The 18,246-nt window shown below is 39.7% G+C and overlaps 1 protein-coding gene across 5 annotated transcripts in view; it reads left to right on the top strand.

Annotated features, from left to right (window-relative positions):
• Positions 1 to 18,246, top strand: part of Vps35 (VPS35 retromer complex component) — a 123,706-nt gene that overhangs the window by 16,121 nt on the left and 89,339 nt on the right. Inside the window, exon 1 of one of the 5 annotated variants that reach the window (XM_074056070.1) lies at positions 16,876 to 17,047. The exons of 2 other annotated variants lie outside the window; for them this stretch is intronic. In XM_074056070.1, coding sequence (XP_073912171.1) covers positions 16,961 to 17,047 — 87 coding nt within the window. In that variant the 5' untranslated portion in view covers positions 16,876 to 16,960. Of the gene's footprint in view, positions 1 to 16,875; positions 17,048 to 18,246 lie in introns of those variants that run through there. 2 more of the 5 variants (XM_074056063.1, XM_074056067.1) reach the window with 2 other exon arrangements.

The raw sequence follows: 18,246 nt of genomic DNA, 5'->3' as shown, positions 1-18,246 counted from the left end.
GGGTTTGAACTCAGGGTCTCACACTTGCTAGGCAGACATGCTATTACTTGAGTCTTGCTTTTAGCCCCCTCAGCAATCACATTTTTAGTCTCTAATTGCTTCATCTTGTTCTTTTTTCAGATAAACCCATTCTGGTTTTATAAAATCTTCCCTAAATCTCTAAGTCAAGTTTTCTTCCATTTTCTGATTATCTATGTTTCCACTGATGTTTGTTTTTCATGTTTATATTTCTTGGTGTTTCTCTTTCAAGCTGCTAATTTTACTAATATCTTGCTGCTATTTGTTTGGCCATATTTAAGAAAGTCTGTGTAACTAAGTGTCTTCTCCCCTGTGAGCATCTGACTGGGTGCTCTGGGCATTGGGTGGGAAAGGGTGATTAGAACTAATTTTTTAGGCTGAGGCCTCCTGATCATGGAATGAGGACTTACTCTGTGGCACCAAGTTCAGGACTAAAAGCCTGAACTCAAATTCTCCAATTTGAGTTATTTAACTTTCTTTAGAGAAAAACTGTCAGAGACTTGTTTTCTTTTGTCTAAGAATAAATACTAGCTATCTGTACTTTTCTGGCTGTGTGTATGAAGGACTGGCGGGGGGCACCGGGAAGGTGAGGATGGAGAAAAGCAGGTGGGTACAGTTGATCCACCATCAGGACTTGCCCAGGTTCCCACAGACTAACTGGCAGCCCTCCTCAGCAGCCTGAGGTTTATGTGTTAACTCCTCCATCAGCTTTCTGGCTTCCAGAGATGTACTGACTCTCTCATCCCTGTATGGACTCACTTTGTCCTAAAGTATGAGTTTATCCTTTTTTGTATTTTCATTCCTTAATAAAAAGAGACAAGGCAGAGAGAACAAGTCTGGCTTATTAATAAAAAAATTTTAAAACTACACATGCATTTAGTGTTATAAGTAATATTTCTTGCAAAAACTGTAAATGCATTATTTACATTAAAATAGATTTTTTCTTTTTATTGCCTAAAAAGTATATAAATAATATACAAAAACATATTCCTTATAAAAATGCAAATACAAAAGCATGCATAGCAATGGAAATCGCTTTTCTCTTCCATTTCTTCTTATCCCAGTTTTGCTGTTTTCCCAGGACATAACTGCTGTTAATAATAGGGTATATCCTTTCCAACTATTGCCTATGGATTTATATATCTATGTCCATCTTTCTGGGTACAGTCTATATTTTTAATATAGATGGGATCATATTTTATTGTTGTCTTGTGAATTTTTTTTTGTCCAAATGCCTTGTATAGCTTTTCATGTCGGTAGACATGTCAACCAGTTTTCTCTACTGGTTTACATTTTTTTTGAAGGCAGAGAAAGGTTTATTACACAACCCAGACATATATGGGAAGGGGCAGAGTAAGGACTCAGCTCATCTTCAGCTATCTTTAGGGTGAATGCATGAATATTAACTATTTTTTTTTATTTTTTTACTGAACCCCAAAGCACTGTGCTTTTTATTTTTTATTTTTTTTCTTTTATTTATATGTGCATACAATGTTTGGGTCATGTCTACCCCCTTCCCCCTACCCCGCTCTCTTACCTCCCAGCCCCCTCCCTCTTCCCCCCACCCCCTCGTTACCAGGCATAGGAAGGACCTAGGGTTTTTGCTAGTTGAGATAAGGATAGCTATACAGTGAGTTGACATGCAGTGTGTTCCTATGCATGTGTGTTACCTTCTAAGTTAATTCTTCTTGTACTAACCTTTTCTCTAGTTCCTGGTTCCCTTCCCCTATTGGCCTCAATCACTTTAAAGTATCTGCATTAGTTTCTTTGCATTGAGGGCAACAAATGTTATCTAGTTTTTTGGGTGTCTTACCTACCCTTATACCTCTCGTATGTGCTCTCACTTTATCATGTGATCAAAGTCCAATCCCCTTGTTGTGTTTGCCCTTGATCTAATATCCAAGTAGGAGGGACAGCATATGATTTTTGGTCTTTTGGGCCAGGCTAACCTCACTCAGAATGATGTTCTCCAGTTCCATCCATTTACCTGCAAATGATAACATTTCATTCTTCTTCATAGCTGCATAAAATTCCATTGTGTATAAATACAACATTTTATTAATCCATTCATTAGTAGTTGGGCATCTTGGCTGTTTCCATAACTTGGCTATTGTGAATAGTGCTGCAATAAACATGGGTGTGCAAGTGCCTCTGGGATAACCTGTGTCACTTTCTTTTGGGTACCTCCCCAGAGTGGTATTGCTGGATCATATGGCAGATCTATGTTTAGATTTTTAAGAAGCCTTCAAATTTTTTTCCAGAGTGGTTGTACTAGTTTACATTCCCACCAGCAGTGTAAGAGGGTTCCTTTTTCCCCAAATCCTCGCCAACACCTGTTGTTAGTGGTGTTGCTAATGATGGCCATTCTAACAAGGGGTGAGGTAGAATCTTAGTGTGGTTTTAATTTGCATTTCCTTTATGGCTAGAGATGATGAGCATTTTTCATGTATTTTTTGGCCATTTGAATTTCTTCTTTTGAGAAAGTTCTGTTTAGTTCACTTGCCCATTTTTTTATTGGTTCATTAATTCTGGGAGAATTTAGTTTTTTGAGTTCCCTATATATTCTGGTTATCAGTCCTCTGTCTGATGTGTAGCTGGCAAATGTTTTCTTCCACTCTGTGGGTGGTCTCTTCAGTTTAGAAAACATTTCTTTTGTTGAGCAGAAGCTTTTTAGCTTTATGAAGTCCCATTTATCTATGCTATCTCTTAGTTGCTCAGCAGCTGGGATTTCATTGAGAAAGTCTTTGCCTATACCTATTAGTTCCAAAGTATTTCCTACTCTTTCCTGTACCAACTTTAGAGTTTGTGGTCTGATATTAAGATCCTTGATCCATTTTGAGTTAATATTAGTATAGGGTGATAAACATGGATCTAGTTTCAGTTTTTTCCAGACTGCTAACCAGTTTTCCCAGCAGTTTTGTTGAAGAGGCTGTCTTTTCTTCACTGTATACTTTTAGTGCCTTTGTCAAGACAAGCTAGTTATAGTTGTAAGGCTTTATATCTGGGTCCTCTATTCTGTTTTTCTGCCAGTACCATGCTGTTTTTATTGCTATTGCCTTGTAATATAGTTTGAAGTCAGGTATTGTGATACCTACAGCATTGTTCTTTTTACTGAGTATTGCCTTGGCTATTAGTGGCCTCTTGTGTTTCCATATAAATTTAACAGTAGATTTTTCAATCTCTTTGATGAATGTCATTGGGATTTTGATAGGAATTGCATTAAACATGTAGATTGCTTTTGGGAGTATAGACATTTTTACTATGTTGATTCTACCAATCCATAAGCATGAGAGATCTCTCCACTTTCTATAGTCTTTCTCAATCTTTTTCTTCAGAAGTTTATAGTTTTCCTTATAAAGGTTGTTCACATCCTTTGGTAAGTTTACACCTATGTATTTGATTTTTTTTTAGGCTATTGTAATGGAATTGTTTTCATATATTCTTTCTCAGTTTCTTCATTATTAGTGTACAGAAATGCTGGTGATTTTTCTATGTTGATTTTATATCCTGCTACCTTGCTGTACCTGTTTATTGTGTCTAGGAGCTTTTGAGTAGAGTTTTTTGGTTCTTTAGGGTATAGGATCATATCATCTGCAAATAGGGATATTTTGACAATTTCTTTACCTATTTGTATTCCTTTTATTCCTTCTTCTTGCCTAATTGCTCTGGCTACGAATTCCAATACTATGTTGAATAGGAGTGCAGATAGTGGGCATCCTTGTCTAGTTCCTGATTTTAGTGGGAATGGTTTCAGTATTTCACCATTAAGTATAATGCTGGCTGTAGGTTTCTCATGTACAGCTTTTATAATGTTCAGTTACTGTCCTTCTATTCCTAGTTTTCTTAGAGCTTTTATCATGAAATGGTGTTGGATCTTATCAAAGGCTTTTTCTGCATCTGTTGAGATGATCAAGTGGTTTTTGTCTTTGCTTCTGTAATGTGGTTTATTACATTTATTGATTTTCAAATGTTGAACCACCCCTGCATTCCTGGGATGAACCCTACTTGGTTGTGGTGAATGATCTTTTTGATGTGTTGTTGAATTTGGTTTGGCATTATTTTACTGATGATTTTTGCATCAATGTTCATTAAGGAGATTGGCCTATAGTTCTCCTTTTTGGAGGTGTCTTTGCCTGGTTTGGGGATAAGTGTTTTACTGGCTTCACAAAATGTGTTTGGCAGTTTTCTTTCCCTTTCTATTTCATGGAACAGTTTAAAGAGGGTTGGTATCAGTTCTTCTTTAAAGGTCTGATAGAATTCAGCAGAGAATCCATCAGGTCCTGGACATTTCTTTTTGAGGAGACTAATGATTGCTGCTTCAGTGTTATTTTGTGTTATAGATCTATTCAGGTGATTAATATCCTCTTGGTTCAGTTTTGGATGATCATATGTGCCTAGAAATCTGTCCATTTCTTTAAGATTTTTGAACTTCTTTGATTTTATATTTATTTGAATATACGTTCTTGAAGTAGTTGCTGATGATTTCCTGGACTTCCATGGTGTTTGTTGTTATCTCCCCTTTCGAATTCCTGATTCTACTAATTTGGGTTTTTTCTCTTCTCATTTTAGTCAGGTTTGCCAGGGGTCTGTCGATCTTGTTTATTTTTTCAAAGAACCAACTTTTTGTTTCATTAATTCTTCGTATGGTTTTTTTTATTTCTATTTCATTGATTTCAGCTCTTATTTTTATTATTTCTCTCCTTCTATTTGTTTTGGGATTTGCTTGTTCTTGTTTTTATAAGAGTTTGAGATGTATCATTAGGTTATTGATTTGGGATCTTTCAGTCTTTTTAATATATGCACTCATGGCTATAAACTTTCCTCTCAGGACTGCGTTTGCTGTTTCCCATAGGTTCCGGTAGGTTGTGTTTTCATTTCCATTGACTTCCAGGAACTTTTTAATTTCCTCTTTTATTTCATCAATGACCCATTGTTCATTAAGCAAGGAGTTATTCAGTTTCCAGCTGTTTCCATATTTTTTGTCTTTATTTTTGTTGTTGAGTTCTAGTTTTATTGCATTGTGATCAGATAGTATGCATGGTATAATTTCTGTTTTCTTATATTTGCTGAGCCTTGCTTTGTGCCATAGAATTTGATATACTTTGAAGAAGGTTCCATGGGCTGCTGAGAAGAATGTATATTGTGTAGATGTTGGATGAAATGTTCTGTAGACATCAAGTAGGTCCATTTGATCTATTGTATATTTAGATCTTGAATTTCCTTATTTTTTTTTTGTTTGGATGACACATCTATTGATGATAATGGGGTGTTGAAGTCTCCCACAACCTTTGTGTTGGAGTTTAATATATGCTTTTAGGTCTTTCAGGGTATGTTTGATGAAATTGAGTGCATTGACATTGTGTGCATATAGGTTGGTAATTGTTATTTCCTTTTGGTCTTTTTCCCCTTTTATTAGTATGGAATGTCCTTCTTTATCTCATTTGATCAATGTAGGTTTGAAGTATACTTTGTCAGAGATATGTATTGCTACTCCTGCCTATTTTCAGGGGCCATTGGCTTGGTAAATCTTCTTCCAGCCTTTCATCCTAAGCCTATGCTTATTTTTATCAATGAGATGGGTCACCTGTAAGCAACAAATTGTTGGATCTTCCTTTTTAATCCATTTTGTCAAACAGTTCCTTTTGATGGGTGAATTAAGTCCATTAACATTAAGTGTTAATACTGATAGGTATGTGGTGATTCCTGTCATTTAGTTGTCTTAGTTGTTTGAAGGTTTGATTGTGTGTACCTAAGTTGAGGTTACTCTCTACTTTCTTGCTTTTTCTTTTCCTGTAGTTTGGTGCTGCCTGCCCTTTCATGGTTTTGTTTGCTTTCACTTTCTGTGTGCAGAATCCCTTGAAGAATCTTTTGTAGTGGTGGCTTTGTGGTCACATATTGTTTTAGTTTCTGCTTATCATGGAAGTCTTTTATTGCTCCATCAATTTTGAATGATCGTTTGGCTGGGTAGAGTATCCTGGTATTGAAGTTAATTTCATTCAGTGCCCGGAAGATCTGTCCCCAAGCTCTTCTTGCTTTTAATGTTTCTGTTGAGAGGTCTGCTGTGATTTTGATGGGTTTGTCTTTGTATGTTACTTGTTTTTTCTCTCTTACATCCTTCAATATTCTTTCCCTAGTTTCTGCAATTGTTGTTTTAATGATGATATGCCATGGGGTAGTTCTATTTTAATCTGGTCTGTTTGGTGTTCTGGAGGCCTCTTGCATCTGTACGGGAATAGCTTTCTCTAGATTTGGGAAACTTTCTGTTTTTATTTTGTTGAATATATTATGAATTCCCTTTGCTTGCACCTCTTCTCCTTCTTCAATGCCTGTGATTCTCAGATTTTGTCTTTTGATGCAGTCAGTGAGTTCTTGCATTTTCTTCTCACAGGTCTTGAGTTGTTTAACTAATAGTTCTTCTGTTTTTCCTTTAATTACCATTTCATCTTTGAGTTCTGAGATTCTGTCTTCTGCTTGTTCTATTCTGCTGGATTGGCCTTCCATTTTGTTTTGCAATTCTGTTTCATTCTTTTTCTGAGGTTTTCCATATCCTGGGTCATTTCCTCTTTAATGTTGTCTATTTTTGTCCTGAATTCATTTATCTCTTTATTAATCATGTTCTTTGTTTCACTTTGGTGTTAGTACAGTGCTTCTTTGGTTTCCTTTATTTCTTCTTTTGCTTTTTCAAATTCTCTATTTTTGTTGTCTTGGAATTTCTTCAGTGTCTCCTGTACATTTTGGTTGACCCTATCCAGTATCCTCTCTATAAAATTCTCATTGAGTACCTGTAGTATTTCTTCTTTTAGATTATTCTTGTGGGCTTCATTGGGTTCTTTGGCATAGTTTACCTTCATTTTGTTGGAGTCTGGGTCTGAGTATCTGTTTTCTTCATTTCCCTCTGGTTCCTGTACTAATTATTTGCTGGGAAGAAACTGGTTTCCCTGATTTTTCTGTCTTCCCATCATTGCTCTTGGTGTTGTTTTTAGCCCTGTACTTTGTGCAATTAAGTATTTTCTGGATTGCAATAATAGCACTAGTGATATTTAGAATGGAAGGGTGAGAGGAGATGGAAAGCAAAGAAGTTAAAGGAAAAGGGAAAAACAAATAAACAAGTAGAAAAAACACAACAAAGAAACAAACAAAAAAAGTTTCAAAGATATAAACAGGGAGAGACAGTGTACTAATCAACCATAAGCTGAAAAGGCATTAGAGAGACAGAGAGAGGATTGAAAATTAAAAATTAAAAAATTAAAATAAATTTATATATATATATATAAATCTCCAAGTTCAAATGCAATAAAGTTTCAGTCTTAATTATTTGGTGTTCATCCCTCAGCCTCCAGTCCTGGAGATGGTTCCTTAGATGTTGTTCTGTAGTTGTCTCATCAAAGGGGAAAAATAAAATAAAACGCAACCACACAAAACAAGAAAAACCCACAAAATGCCCCTAGTTCTAATGCAATACAGTTTCAGTAAGTTTTTCAGCATGCAAGCATACTTCAGTTGTTGTCTCATCAAAGGTAGGGAGAGAGAAAAGAAAAAAAAAGAGTCTGGAAACAATTCTGTGAATGGTTATCTGTGGCTGTGGCTTGCCTGCCCTCTGCTGTCAGCCTGCTGTTGCTGGAGGCTTTATTTATGCAGATCTCATATGTAGCACTCACCTGGCCCTGCAGGCTTTGTTTACTCAGAGTTCTCCTGTGCGAGAGCTGCTGCTACAAGCTTTTCCCTTTCCAAGCACACTGTGGGAGGTGACAATGCATCCGCTTTCTCAGGCTGGCATGTTTATTTACAGCTCACATGGGACGTGAGTCTTCCCCCCTCTCCTGTGGAGTTTTCCTCCCAGCGCCACTTTTACAAGCTTTCCCACTCCTGTTTGCTGGGCATGTACCACTGCTCCTGCCTTCTCCAGCCTGGCTTGTTTATTTACAGTTCTGTGAGAGATTCCCCTCCCCCCCTCTTCAGCACTCAGGATGCCCCACCCTCTTTGCTACATGTCATTATTGTTCTTATTGCTCATTACTCAGTTTCTCTTTTTTTCCCTGGGTGGGGTTTGGTCTGTCCAGGGGCCTATGCTGATCTGTCCCAGGATTGTCTGTGGGAGTACCGCATACCGCCTAGCTCACCTTGCAGTCTGCATCTTCCCAAGCCATCTGGGCACTGGCATCTGGTGGCGGCCCAGGCACCCTCCTGGTTTCTCCATTTAATGTGAAGTGGAGATACTCTGCACAGGCTGGAGGTGTGGAGGGGTCAAAGTTTTGCCTCTTCTCTGTGGTTTTGCCTGTAAGGTGTACCTCCGGCATCTCTCCAAGATTTTACTTTAGGAGGTATGCTTTCAGCTTCCTCCCTCTAGCCACCATCTTGGAATCTGTCCATTCCATCTATTTTGAATGATAGTTTTGCTGGGTAGAGTATCCTAGGGTTGAAGTTATTTGCATTCAGTGCCTGGAAGACCTCACCCCAAGCTCTTCTTGCTTTTAATGTTTCTGTTGAGAAGTCTGCTGTGATTTTGATGGGTTTACCTTTGTATGTTATTTGTTTTTTCTCTCTTACAGCCCTCAATATTCTTCCTTCTAGTCTCTGTACTTGTTGTTTTAATGATAATATGCTGTGGGGTACTTCTATTTTGGTCAGGTCTGTTTGATGTTCTGGAGGCCTTCTGCACCTGTATGGGCATAGATTTCTCTAGATTTGGGAAATTTTCTGTTATTATTTTGTTGAATATATTATGCATTCCTTTTGCTTGCACTTCTTCTTCCTCAATGCACATGATTCTCAGGTTTGGTCTTTTAAAGGAGTCAGTAAGTTCTTGCATTTTCTTTTCACAGGTCTTGAATTGTTTGACTAATATTTCTTCTGTTTTTTCTTTAATTACCATTCCTTCTTTGAGTTCTGAGAGTCTGTCTTCTGCTTGTTCTAGTCTTGTGGATTACACTTCCATTTTGTTTTGCATTTCTGTTTCATTCTTTTCCTGAGGATTTCTATATCCTGAGTGTCTTCCTCTTTGATATTGTCTACTTTCACTCTTAGTTCATTTATCTCTTTATTAATCGTGTTCTTTGTTTCACTTTAGTATTTATACAGTGTTTCTACAGTTTCTTTTTTTTTTCTTCTTGTGCTTTCTCAAATTCTCTATTTTTGTTGTCTTGGAATTTCTTGAGTGTCTCCTGCACATTTTGGTTGACCATAGCCAATATCATCTCCATAAAATTCTCATTGGTTACTTGCAGGATTTCTTTTTTCAAGGTGTTCTTATGGGCTTCTTTGGGTTCTTTTTTCGTTTTATTGGCGTCTGGATCTGGATATCTGTTTTCTTCATTTCCCGTGGTTCCTGTACTGATTTATTATTTGGGGAAAGTGGTTTCCCTCTTTTTTCATCTTCCCATCATTGCCCTTGCTATTGTTACTGTCCCTGTACTGTGTGTAATTCTGTATTTCTAGCTTGTAATAATTACAATGGTGATTTCTAGAGTGGAAGAGGGAGAGAGGAGGAAAAGCAAAGAAGTTAAAGAAAAGGAGAAGAAAAACAAACCAAACAAATAAACACACACTAAAAAAAATAGAGCCAATGAAATAAACAGGGAGAGGTAGTTTACTAACCAATGGTGAGCTATACAGGCATTAGAGAGACAGAGAGAGGATAGTAAAGCAAAAAAAGAAGAAAAGAAAAGAAAATCCCCAAGTTCAAATGCAATAAAGTTTCAGTCTTAATAATTTTGGTGTTAGTCCTTCATCCTCCAGTCCTGGTGTTGGTGTCTGGGAAGAAGTTCTGCTGTTGTCTCATCAAAGGGAAACAACTAGACAAACAAACAAACAAACAAAAAACCAAAAACCTAAGCACATCAAATCAATTAAATCCCAAATTTAAATGCTATACAGTTTCAGTTAATCCTTCAGCATCCAGTCCTAGTTCTGTATTGTCTCATCAAAGGACAAACAGAACAACAACAACAAAAAGAGTCTGGAAACAGCTTTGTGAATGTCTATCTGGGGTTGCGGCTCACCTGTCACCTACTGTCAGCCTTGTGCTACTGCAGGCTTTATTTATGTAAATCTCAGGAATGAGCTTTACACTCACCTAGCCCAAGCAGGCTTTGGTTGTTTAGAGTTCTCCTGGCTGCATGCCCCTTTTCTTTTCTCCAGTATGCAGCCCTACCTGCCTGTTACAATTGCATTCTTTTTTTAATTATTTAGAGTTCCTGTGGGGAGTTGTCCCTCCCCTACTCTCCTGTGGAGCATGCTATGCTTTAGCCACTTTTACAAGCCTTCCCCTCTCCAAGCACACTGGGGGGGAGGTGCTGACTCTCCTACCTTGTCCTGCTTGTTTATTCACAGATCGAGTGGGTATTGTCCCTCCCCCACTCTCCAGAGCTCAGGGGACCCTGCCCTCTTTGCTAAATGTCTTTTTTTTTTCTTTTTCCAGCTACTTGTTTATTAGTCAGATTGGTTTTTTCCTCTTTTTTCCCTGGGTGGGGATCAGTCTGTCCAGTGGGCTATGCTGATTTACTGTGTGCCACTTACCTCACCTGGTGGTCTGCGTCTTCCCAAGCAGTCTGAGAGCTGGCGTCTGGTGGTGCAGGAGCCCTCTTTGTTTCTCCATTTAACGTGGAGTGGGGATGCTATGCATGAGCTGGGGGTGTGGAGGAGTCAGAATTTTGCCTGCCAGGCATATCTCCAGCATCTCTCCAAGATTTTACTTTAGGAAGCACACTTTCTGCTTCCTTCCTCTAGTCACCATCTTGGAATCCCCCTTGTTTACATTTAAAGCAGTTTGCAATTTTTCTTTTTCTAAAAAGGCAAAGTCTATTGCTTTCTTGTTTCATTGACCCTTAGTATGCGTCCCACTTAATCTGTAAAGAATCCCAGTGGATTAAACTGAAAAACCTAATTAGGTAAAATATAGCAAATTGAACAGATCATACATAATATATAATATTTAGAAGTAAAGTTCAAATGATAAACAAATAAAATACCAAAACTTCTTTATTAAAATTCATCTTATCCTATCCCAGGTCATGTTTGAAATAGAATCAAATCTCCCTTATTTTGCTCAGTTACTAAAATGAACCATTTGTTATGAATATGTTCATAGTTTTGAAATGTACTTGTTTTCCTACTATTTCCTGTATGTTTTTCTCCATGCTCTAAACTCTCATTTTATCAGTCATTCTTTTTGGTCTATTTAAACAATTTTTTTCTGTGGCACTGGGAATAGAACCCATGCCAGGCAAACACTCCAACACTGAACCATATCCCCAGCTCCACCTCTCATTTCTAACCATGGCTGCAGCCATCAGAGAAACACTACTCATGTAGTAACTTGTTACTTGATGGATGCCCAGCAACTTTCTTAGTTTTTCAGAGTTGATTCTGAGTGATCATTCTAGTATACTTTAACTAATAACCATAAAAGTTACACTTCAACTGGGAAATGTAAATGAATTTAGCAGGCATGGTGGTGGTGCATGCCTGTAATTCTAGCAGTTGGAAAGTGGAGATAAGTAGATTGCAAGTTTGAGGCCAGCCTGGGCTACACAAAAAAAAAGAAAGGAAGGAAGGGAGGAAAGGAGAGAAAGAAAAGAAAGGAAGGAAAAAGGTGTGAATTAGTTGTCTATCAGGCATATAATCAATGACCAGCACACTTCAATCTATAATCCATAGAAATGAACAACAGTGGGGGACTGTACTAGCTTAGGGGCCTACATCCCATACATCTATGGATTATTTCTCTCTGAGGGCTGGACTGGAGAAGGACAGTAGATTTGCTTTGAGGTGTCCCTGGTTGTTCACCCACAGAGATGTCATGAATTTCCTCTTGAGTTGCTCTGAGCAAGTGATGCAGGAGTTAGCAACATGGCTTGGGGTGACTTTCAGTGGGCTAGGGCCAGTTGACATAGGCCACTTAGGTTTACAAAGAGCTAAACCATCCCCACTCACACATAGCTGATACACTTGTATCTAAATGTGGTACAGTCAGGGCCCTTGGCCAGCTTCAGGGCAGGAAATAGAATACTACCTCCATCACCAGGGAAACAATATGGTCTGCGTGCATGATTTATACTGGAGCAAATGAGAAAGTTCAAAGAGACAGTCAGTCAGGAGGGAGACCAGAGGACAGTTTGCACAGATCTTGTCTTGTGATATTACTGTTGACAAGCCACTTAACTGCCCCCAGGTTTAAGTAACTCTGTGTATAAGGTGGAAATAACAATATTTATGTATTTCACTGGAGACTTATGAAAACAACATTTCTGACAGACCACTTGGGATCCATGGATAGAAAATGGTATGTAAGTTCAGGTGATAAACTTACTGTGCATTTGTTTTCAGCAGTGCATCAGGGACATGTAGACCCTCCAGAAAATACTTTTAGAATCTGGTCCAAAGCAACAGTAAAAACAAGCAGCACTTAGTTTTAGGTGTATGAGCTTGTCTTTGGTATAACTGGATTTGGGGTAATTGCATGTATAATTCACACTTCGGAATTGTTCCCTAAACCTCCCCTTCCAGTTAGTAATACAGGTGATTAAATCATTTGAGAACATTGTAGCTGATTGTTCCCAAATGCATGCCAATATGCTTTTTAAAAAGATTCCCAAATTAATTCTACTTTGTAGTTTATAAATTGTGCATGGAGTCTGGAACATTTTTTCCCAAATTGGATGGGGAAATCTATTTAAAAAAACAAAGCACAAAGAGTTGTTCTTTCCCCCTGGGATTTGCTGTTTCTGAAGGGTCTCCTAAGCCTGTTAAATATAAGTGTTTTCCAGTCACTTAAGATCAAGAAATTGACCTCAGCCCTCCCTGTAAGATTATTAAGTGTTTTTGGTCAACTGGGGTCCTGAGGGAGTCCATCACTCTGTGTTTCTGGTTAATTAAACTTCTCTCTGGTGCATGCTTTTATCTAGAATAGTTTCTGCAGGTTTAAGTGACTGGTGACAAGTACATAAAAACAAACTTTTGTTGAATAACACGGATTATACCTCTGTTTTAAAAATTAGGAAACAGATAAAGTTACAGAAAATAAAGATAATATACATTCTCTCATGTAGAATTAACCATACAGGCATCCATGTAGATTTTAAACAAAAATGAGATTCTAATATATGTATTTGCTGTTTTGCCTCCAGTTTATGGGCTGATGTCTTCACCTATTGGATTGAGAAGAACATCATAGATCTGTAGAGTTTTTTTAACCTGCAGTAAGGAGGGTCCTTCTTCTGTGACTGGCCTGGCAGTTGGGGAATGAGGGCCTCAGAAAGCAGGCAACATTTGCAGGAGAACTTTGAAAGACTAGTTCTTTTAGATGTTGCTTTACTTCCTTAGTGCTACAGTGTTTTAGCAACATAGGAGCACACATCTAGAAGTGGTAGCACTTGCTAAGTTTGGCTTCTGTGTTCTGGCCCTCCCAGTCCATGTGCATTCTGTGACCAGACCCATCCAGCCCCTTCTCTTTTTCTATGCTAACAAGATTTGATTAGGGTATAACCAATATGCAGTGCAATGTACACATATCACAGCCTCTGGAATTTTAACAAGTATATATCCATGTGACCACCACCCACAACATAAAACACCTCCAGCATCCCAGAAGTGGGTTTGTGGCCCCCCAATTAATCACTTCCATCCATTTCTAAACTGATTTTACCATACTACTTCCCACCTCAAAACATTCCAGATGATTGTTGTTGATGCTGCTTCAGGTCTAAATGTCTTCAATTTTCCCAGGCCACCATTAAGGGTCCCACCTGCTGAATCTGGCAGGCCTCCACTGGCACATCCTGACCTGAGGACAGTTCCACACTGTGGTTCCTACCTGCCAGACTCTACCTGGGACTTTGTTCGCTCTGCATCCTCACTAGAATTGCCTTTCCTTGGTCATTCTATGTCTCACTCATCCTTCAAGGCTCAGCTCAAGTCTTGTTTCCTCCAAGAAGTCCTATCTTGTTTCTTTGTCTCCTCTTACACTGTGGCATCATGTGGCTACATTTCTGCAAAGAATGTAGAGCCTGGTTCCCTTTCAACCACTGTGCATTCCTGCTTGTGATTTCTAATGAACGTTTGTATCCTGCAGCAGTCACCGTCTAAACCCTCCTGTCCTCACTACCCACTCTTACATTTTGGAGTTGCCTAAGGGTCTATCTCTCTGTCCCCAGACCTTGCTTGGTGTCATTTTCTCCCCTTTTGTCTTTCCTGATCTTGGGACTTTGTCACCCAGATGAACAAAATCCTCTCTTGCAAACCATCAGGTCCCATCTCTGCTACCAGTTCTTCAGATTAACAACAAAGAAATCCAGGGATGGGCTTTCTTGGAGGTGGGGGAAGGTAGAGGAGAAAATTTGAGCAGATAAAGCTAAAATTATTTTTATCAGAAATAGGGGGGCTAGATACACTTTATTGTATAATTTTGCCCCATCCCACTCATGTCCTTTGCACCAAGAAGTCATTGACTACCCCCACTGTATCTGTTTTTGTGATGTGTTAATCTCACTTCCTTCTAAACTTTTGGGGTTTGTCATGGCATAAACAGAGCTCTGAGCTCATAAGAGTTGATACAGTCAAGGGACTTAACTAGAATTGCAACTAAAGTGCTTAGCACAGTGTTTGCCTGTGGTTAGGCTGAGAAAAGCCTATAGTCTCTCCTCTGATTTCTGTCAGCAAGACAGGTGAGAAAGTCCCAAAACAATGCATATGTTGGTGTAGGAGGACTTCCAGAAAAACTCCCCTCTGTAGTGAGCACACCCAGTACCCCACTGACTCTCACTGTGAACCTCAGTCTCTTATGAGTCAATGAGGATCATAATCCCTCTGCCTCAGCATTTACGTAGCAAATGTGAGGCATACATCAAAGCCTGTTGCAGATGGAAACATCTCACAGTGTGAGCTGGTGGAATGACAGGTAAGACAATGTGTTGGCACAAATGTGTTGTGCCTGCTTTCAACTCCAAATGTAATTGGGTTTTCTGAATTGGTAGTTGGCATAGGCAGCCCTGTAGAGACAAATTCAGGTTATAGACAAACAGCAGAAAGTTTTAGAGTATTGTCCATTGTAAAAACTCTGGAGGCTGGCTGCCTGCATTTAAATCTGGATTCTTGCATTTATAGAAAACACCTTCACTCCTCTAAGACTCCATTTATTTGTCTGTAAAGTAGGATCACAATCACTTTCTCCTAGAATTTTTGGGAGGGGGAAAAAGGTAATTTATATAAAGATACAGCATCAATGCCTGGTGTATTAAACTGCTCAGTAATATTTATCATTTCATAATAAGTGTTTGTTTTGTTCAGTGAAGGATGGATGAATGAGTGAATGGGTGGGTAGATGGATGTACGGGTGCTATTGGTCTGGATTTGATTCCTGATGGTGCTTTTCTGTTCTTTTCTAGTATTTTCAGGTAAATTCCATCTGCCCTTGCTTAAATGGGGAGTAATTTAAGTAGGCATGTGGGGAAAAGATGAGATGAGATTAGGGGACCTCCCCACACCCAGACAAGGTTTCCACACAATTGTTGTGTTCCTCTCTGCTTCTTCAGAGAGACCACCTTCATTTTGGTTTTATTCTCAAATGTAATTCCTGGATTCATTCTGGCAGGATTGTGACTGTTGTTTTTATTCTCTTCTCTTTCTGAGTAGCTGGGAAGAGACAAGTTGTAGACATTTTACCATGAAAGTCTAACAAACATACTAATATCTGGGAGTCTCTACCCTTTGACCCCTTCCTCATCTCCTCAGATGACTTTCATAACTAAGCCTGTGGTGTATAAGCCAATCTTACCTTCTCCACCTCCTCAACCCCCACCTTCCAATCTACAGAACAGGGTGGGAGTTCCATGGTCTCTCTGAAAGCAACAATTGTGCCATCTGGTCCTGTCTCTACCATTGACTTGCTGTGTAACCTTCAGAAAGTCCCTTCTCCTCTCTGGTACTCAGATTTTCCATCTGCAAAATAAGGGAAACTACATGTATAGTCTCTGAGATCCCTCTTGTTTCTAAAAGTGGCAGAATGTTTATGAGAATGGGGTTGAATTCTGCCTTTATTGCTTCTCACTGTCTGACCTTGGGCAAGCCAGTTAAGTTCTCTGTATTATAAAATGGGAAAGATAAATATAAATCTACACCTTAAGTCTGTCGTGGGTTTTATGACAGCTGAAGTGCTTAGCAACAGGGTCTGGAGCTAATACCAAAACCTGCAGCCCCTTCCCAATTCCTGTCAACCATACCAGGTAAGCTGCAGTCCCAAAGTGAGGTGTGTCTGCGTGCTGATGTATGTGAAGTGTAAATGTAGGGTTTGGCCTCCCCCAGGGCATCTTGGAAAGATCTGGAAAGAGAAGCCTTGCAGGCATCTTATGTAGCCGTTGCTTTCTCCCTCACTGTAGCATGCCCCCATCCCTAGAGACTCTGTACCTCTTTGTTGCTTCCTGAGTAGTTTTATTTGGAGAGGCAACAGCTGGGCCCTCCTAGCCCAGAGATTACTAATTAGACTCCTAGCCAAGGTGCAAGTAGTCTCAGAGGAGAAACTCAGGGCCTCTAATCCATTCTGCTCCTGCTCTGACCGAGGGCTACCTGGAGGCAAGGATTCCTATCTCATCTGGGCCCCTGTACCAGCATTCTGGGTTTTGAACTCAGGCCAGCTGTACCCTACAGCTGCCTCCTCTCTCCTCTGTCCTTGGACCACACAGTGTTTGTTTTACAAGTAGACACTCTACTAAGTGATGCAGGAAGTAGGCCCCTGGGGAAGCAGATATAGCCCAGCAAAGCAGATAACCAAGTGATGCTTCTGGGGCCTGGGACAGGGTCAGAGATAAGCGGAAATGCCAGGCTTATCACTACTGCCTGAGCTCTTCCAGAGAGCTCGTCCTGGCCAAGCAGCCCACCTCATTCCCAGGACTCCAGGCAGTTAGTTGGGCAACATCTCTCCACAGAGTAAACACTGAGTTGGCACTGCAGGATGGGGACTCTGTGCCCCACTTCAGCACTACATGATCCTAGCACCAGAGGCCAGCAGCGGATGTCAGATTACACCCAGACATTTGTGGTAAGGAGAGCTTCAAGTTAATATGCTTTGAAGTGGGAATCTGAGGAACAATTGCTAAGGTCATGGGACTAAAGGAGCCTCTGGTGACAATTGTTCCCTGGACCTAGTGCCCTTGGATCAAGCTTTGGTTAATGGGGACAATTTGGGAATGGCCAGCTTGAACTTCCCAACTAATACAGGGGGTAGTGGGCAGGTGACACAAAGTGGCAGCTAACCTTGAAGTTGCTGGCATTGAAGTCTGTGAAGCTTTCTGAAGTTCTTTTCATCTGTTTTCCTTTCTTAAGTAAGCTTGGCTCAATGAAGGATATAATTGCACCTTCCAAGCACACATTAGCTAAAGATGCATGCAGGGGAGACTCAGCAGGTGGCCTGGGCTGAGCCAGATGCCTCTGGAGGCTGATTTGGGATTGGGAGTTGTCCCCCTTCCTATTCCTGCCCCTATCCCAGAACAAGTAAGCACATTGCTATCTTTGGGGGCTGACTATCTAGAGTGGGAGGTGGGGAGAAGGTAAGGCTGGTCTTCAGAATGGCAGTTCTAATATCTGTGCCAGGCTCTGTGCTAAGTGGTTTACCTATATTCATACTCAGACAGTCCTGTGAGTAGTGCACTGTTGTGAGCCCCCTGCATAGATGAGGAGAGCTGTGTCCAGAGAGCTGAAGTAAGTTGCATTTATACAGCAAGTCTCTTTGGTATTTGCATAGTGTAGAAAAGGGCAGCTTTCTTCTAGTCACCTGGCTTCCCTCTCATGGAAAATTCTCATATGTGATTTTGTTAGAACAAGACCCTTCACTGTCACATGCATTGTTGTTGTAAATATATATAAGTCAACAAAGTATATCATGCGTTATATCCCTTGGATGTTGTATCTTTGAGTTTTGCAAAACTTGTTTCTTGTCTTAGTCCCCAGAGGCAAATGTGGATGTCTTCTAGTTGTTTCTTTTATTTACCCCATATTTCTTCATGGTCAGTTCTGTCCATGATCTATGGACTTCCTATTAAGATAAATGAAGATTTGACTCTTAGTCTTTTATTGGTCTGGGTGTTTTGGGTTTTTTTTCAGTTCTGGAATTGAACTCGGGGCCTCACCACTTTGAGAATGCTTGAGCTCCCAATCTCACAATAGATACATTGCTGTTTTGTTTAATAAAATGTTTGTTAGGATTGTAAGTAGTCATTGCAAAGTCAATTATTGTACTTT

Source organism: Castor canadensis, chromosome 15, assembly GCF_047511655.1.
Source record: "Castor canadensis chromosome 15, mCasCan1.hap1v2, whole genome shotgun sequence".
Lineage (NCBI taxonomy): Eukaryota > Metazoa > Chordata > Mammalia > Rodentia > Castoridae > Castor > Castor canadensis.
The sequence above is the reverse complement of the archived record's forward strand: the minus strand, read 5'-3'. Positions and strand labels throughout refer to the sequence as shown.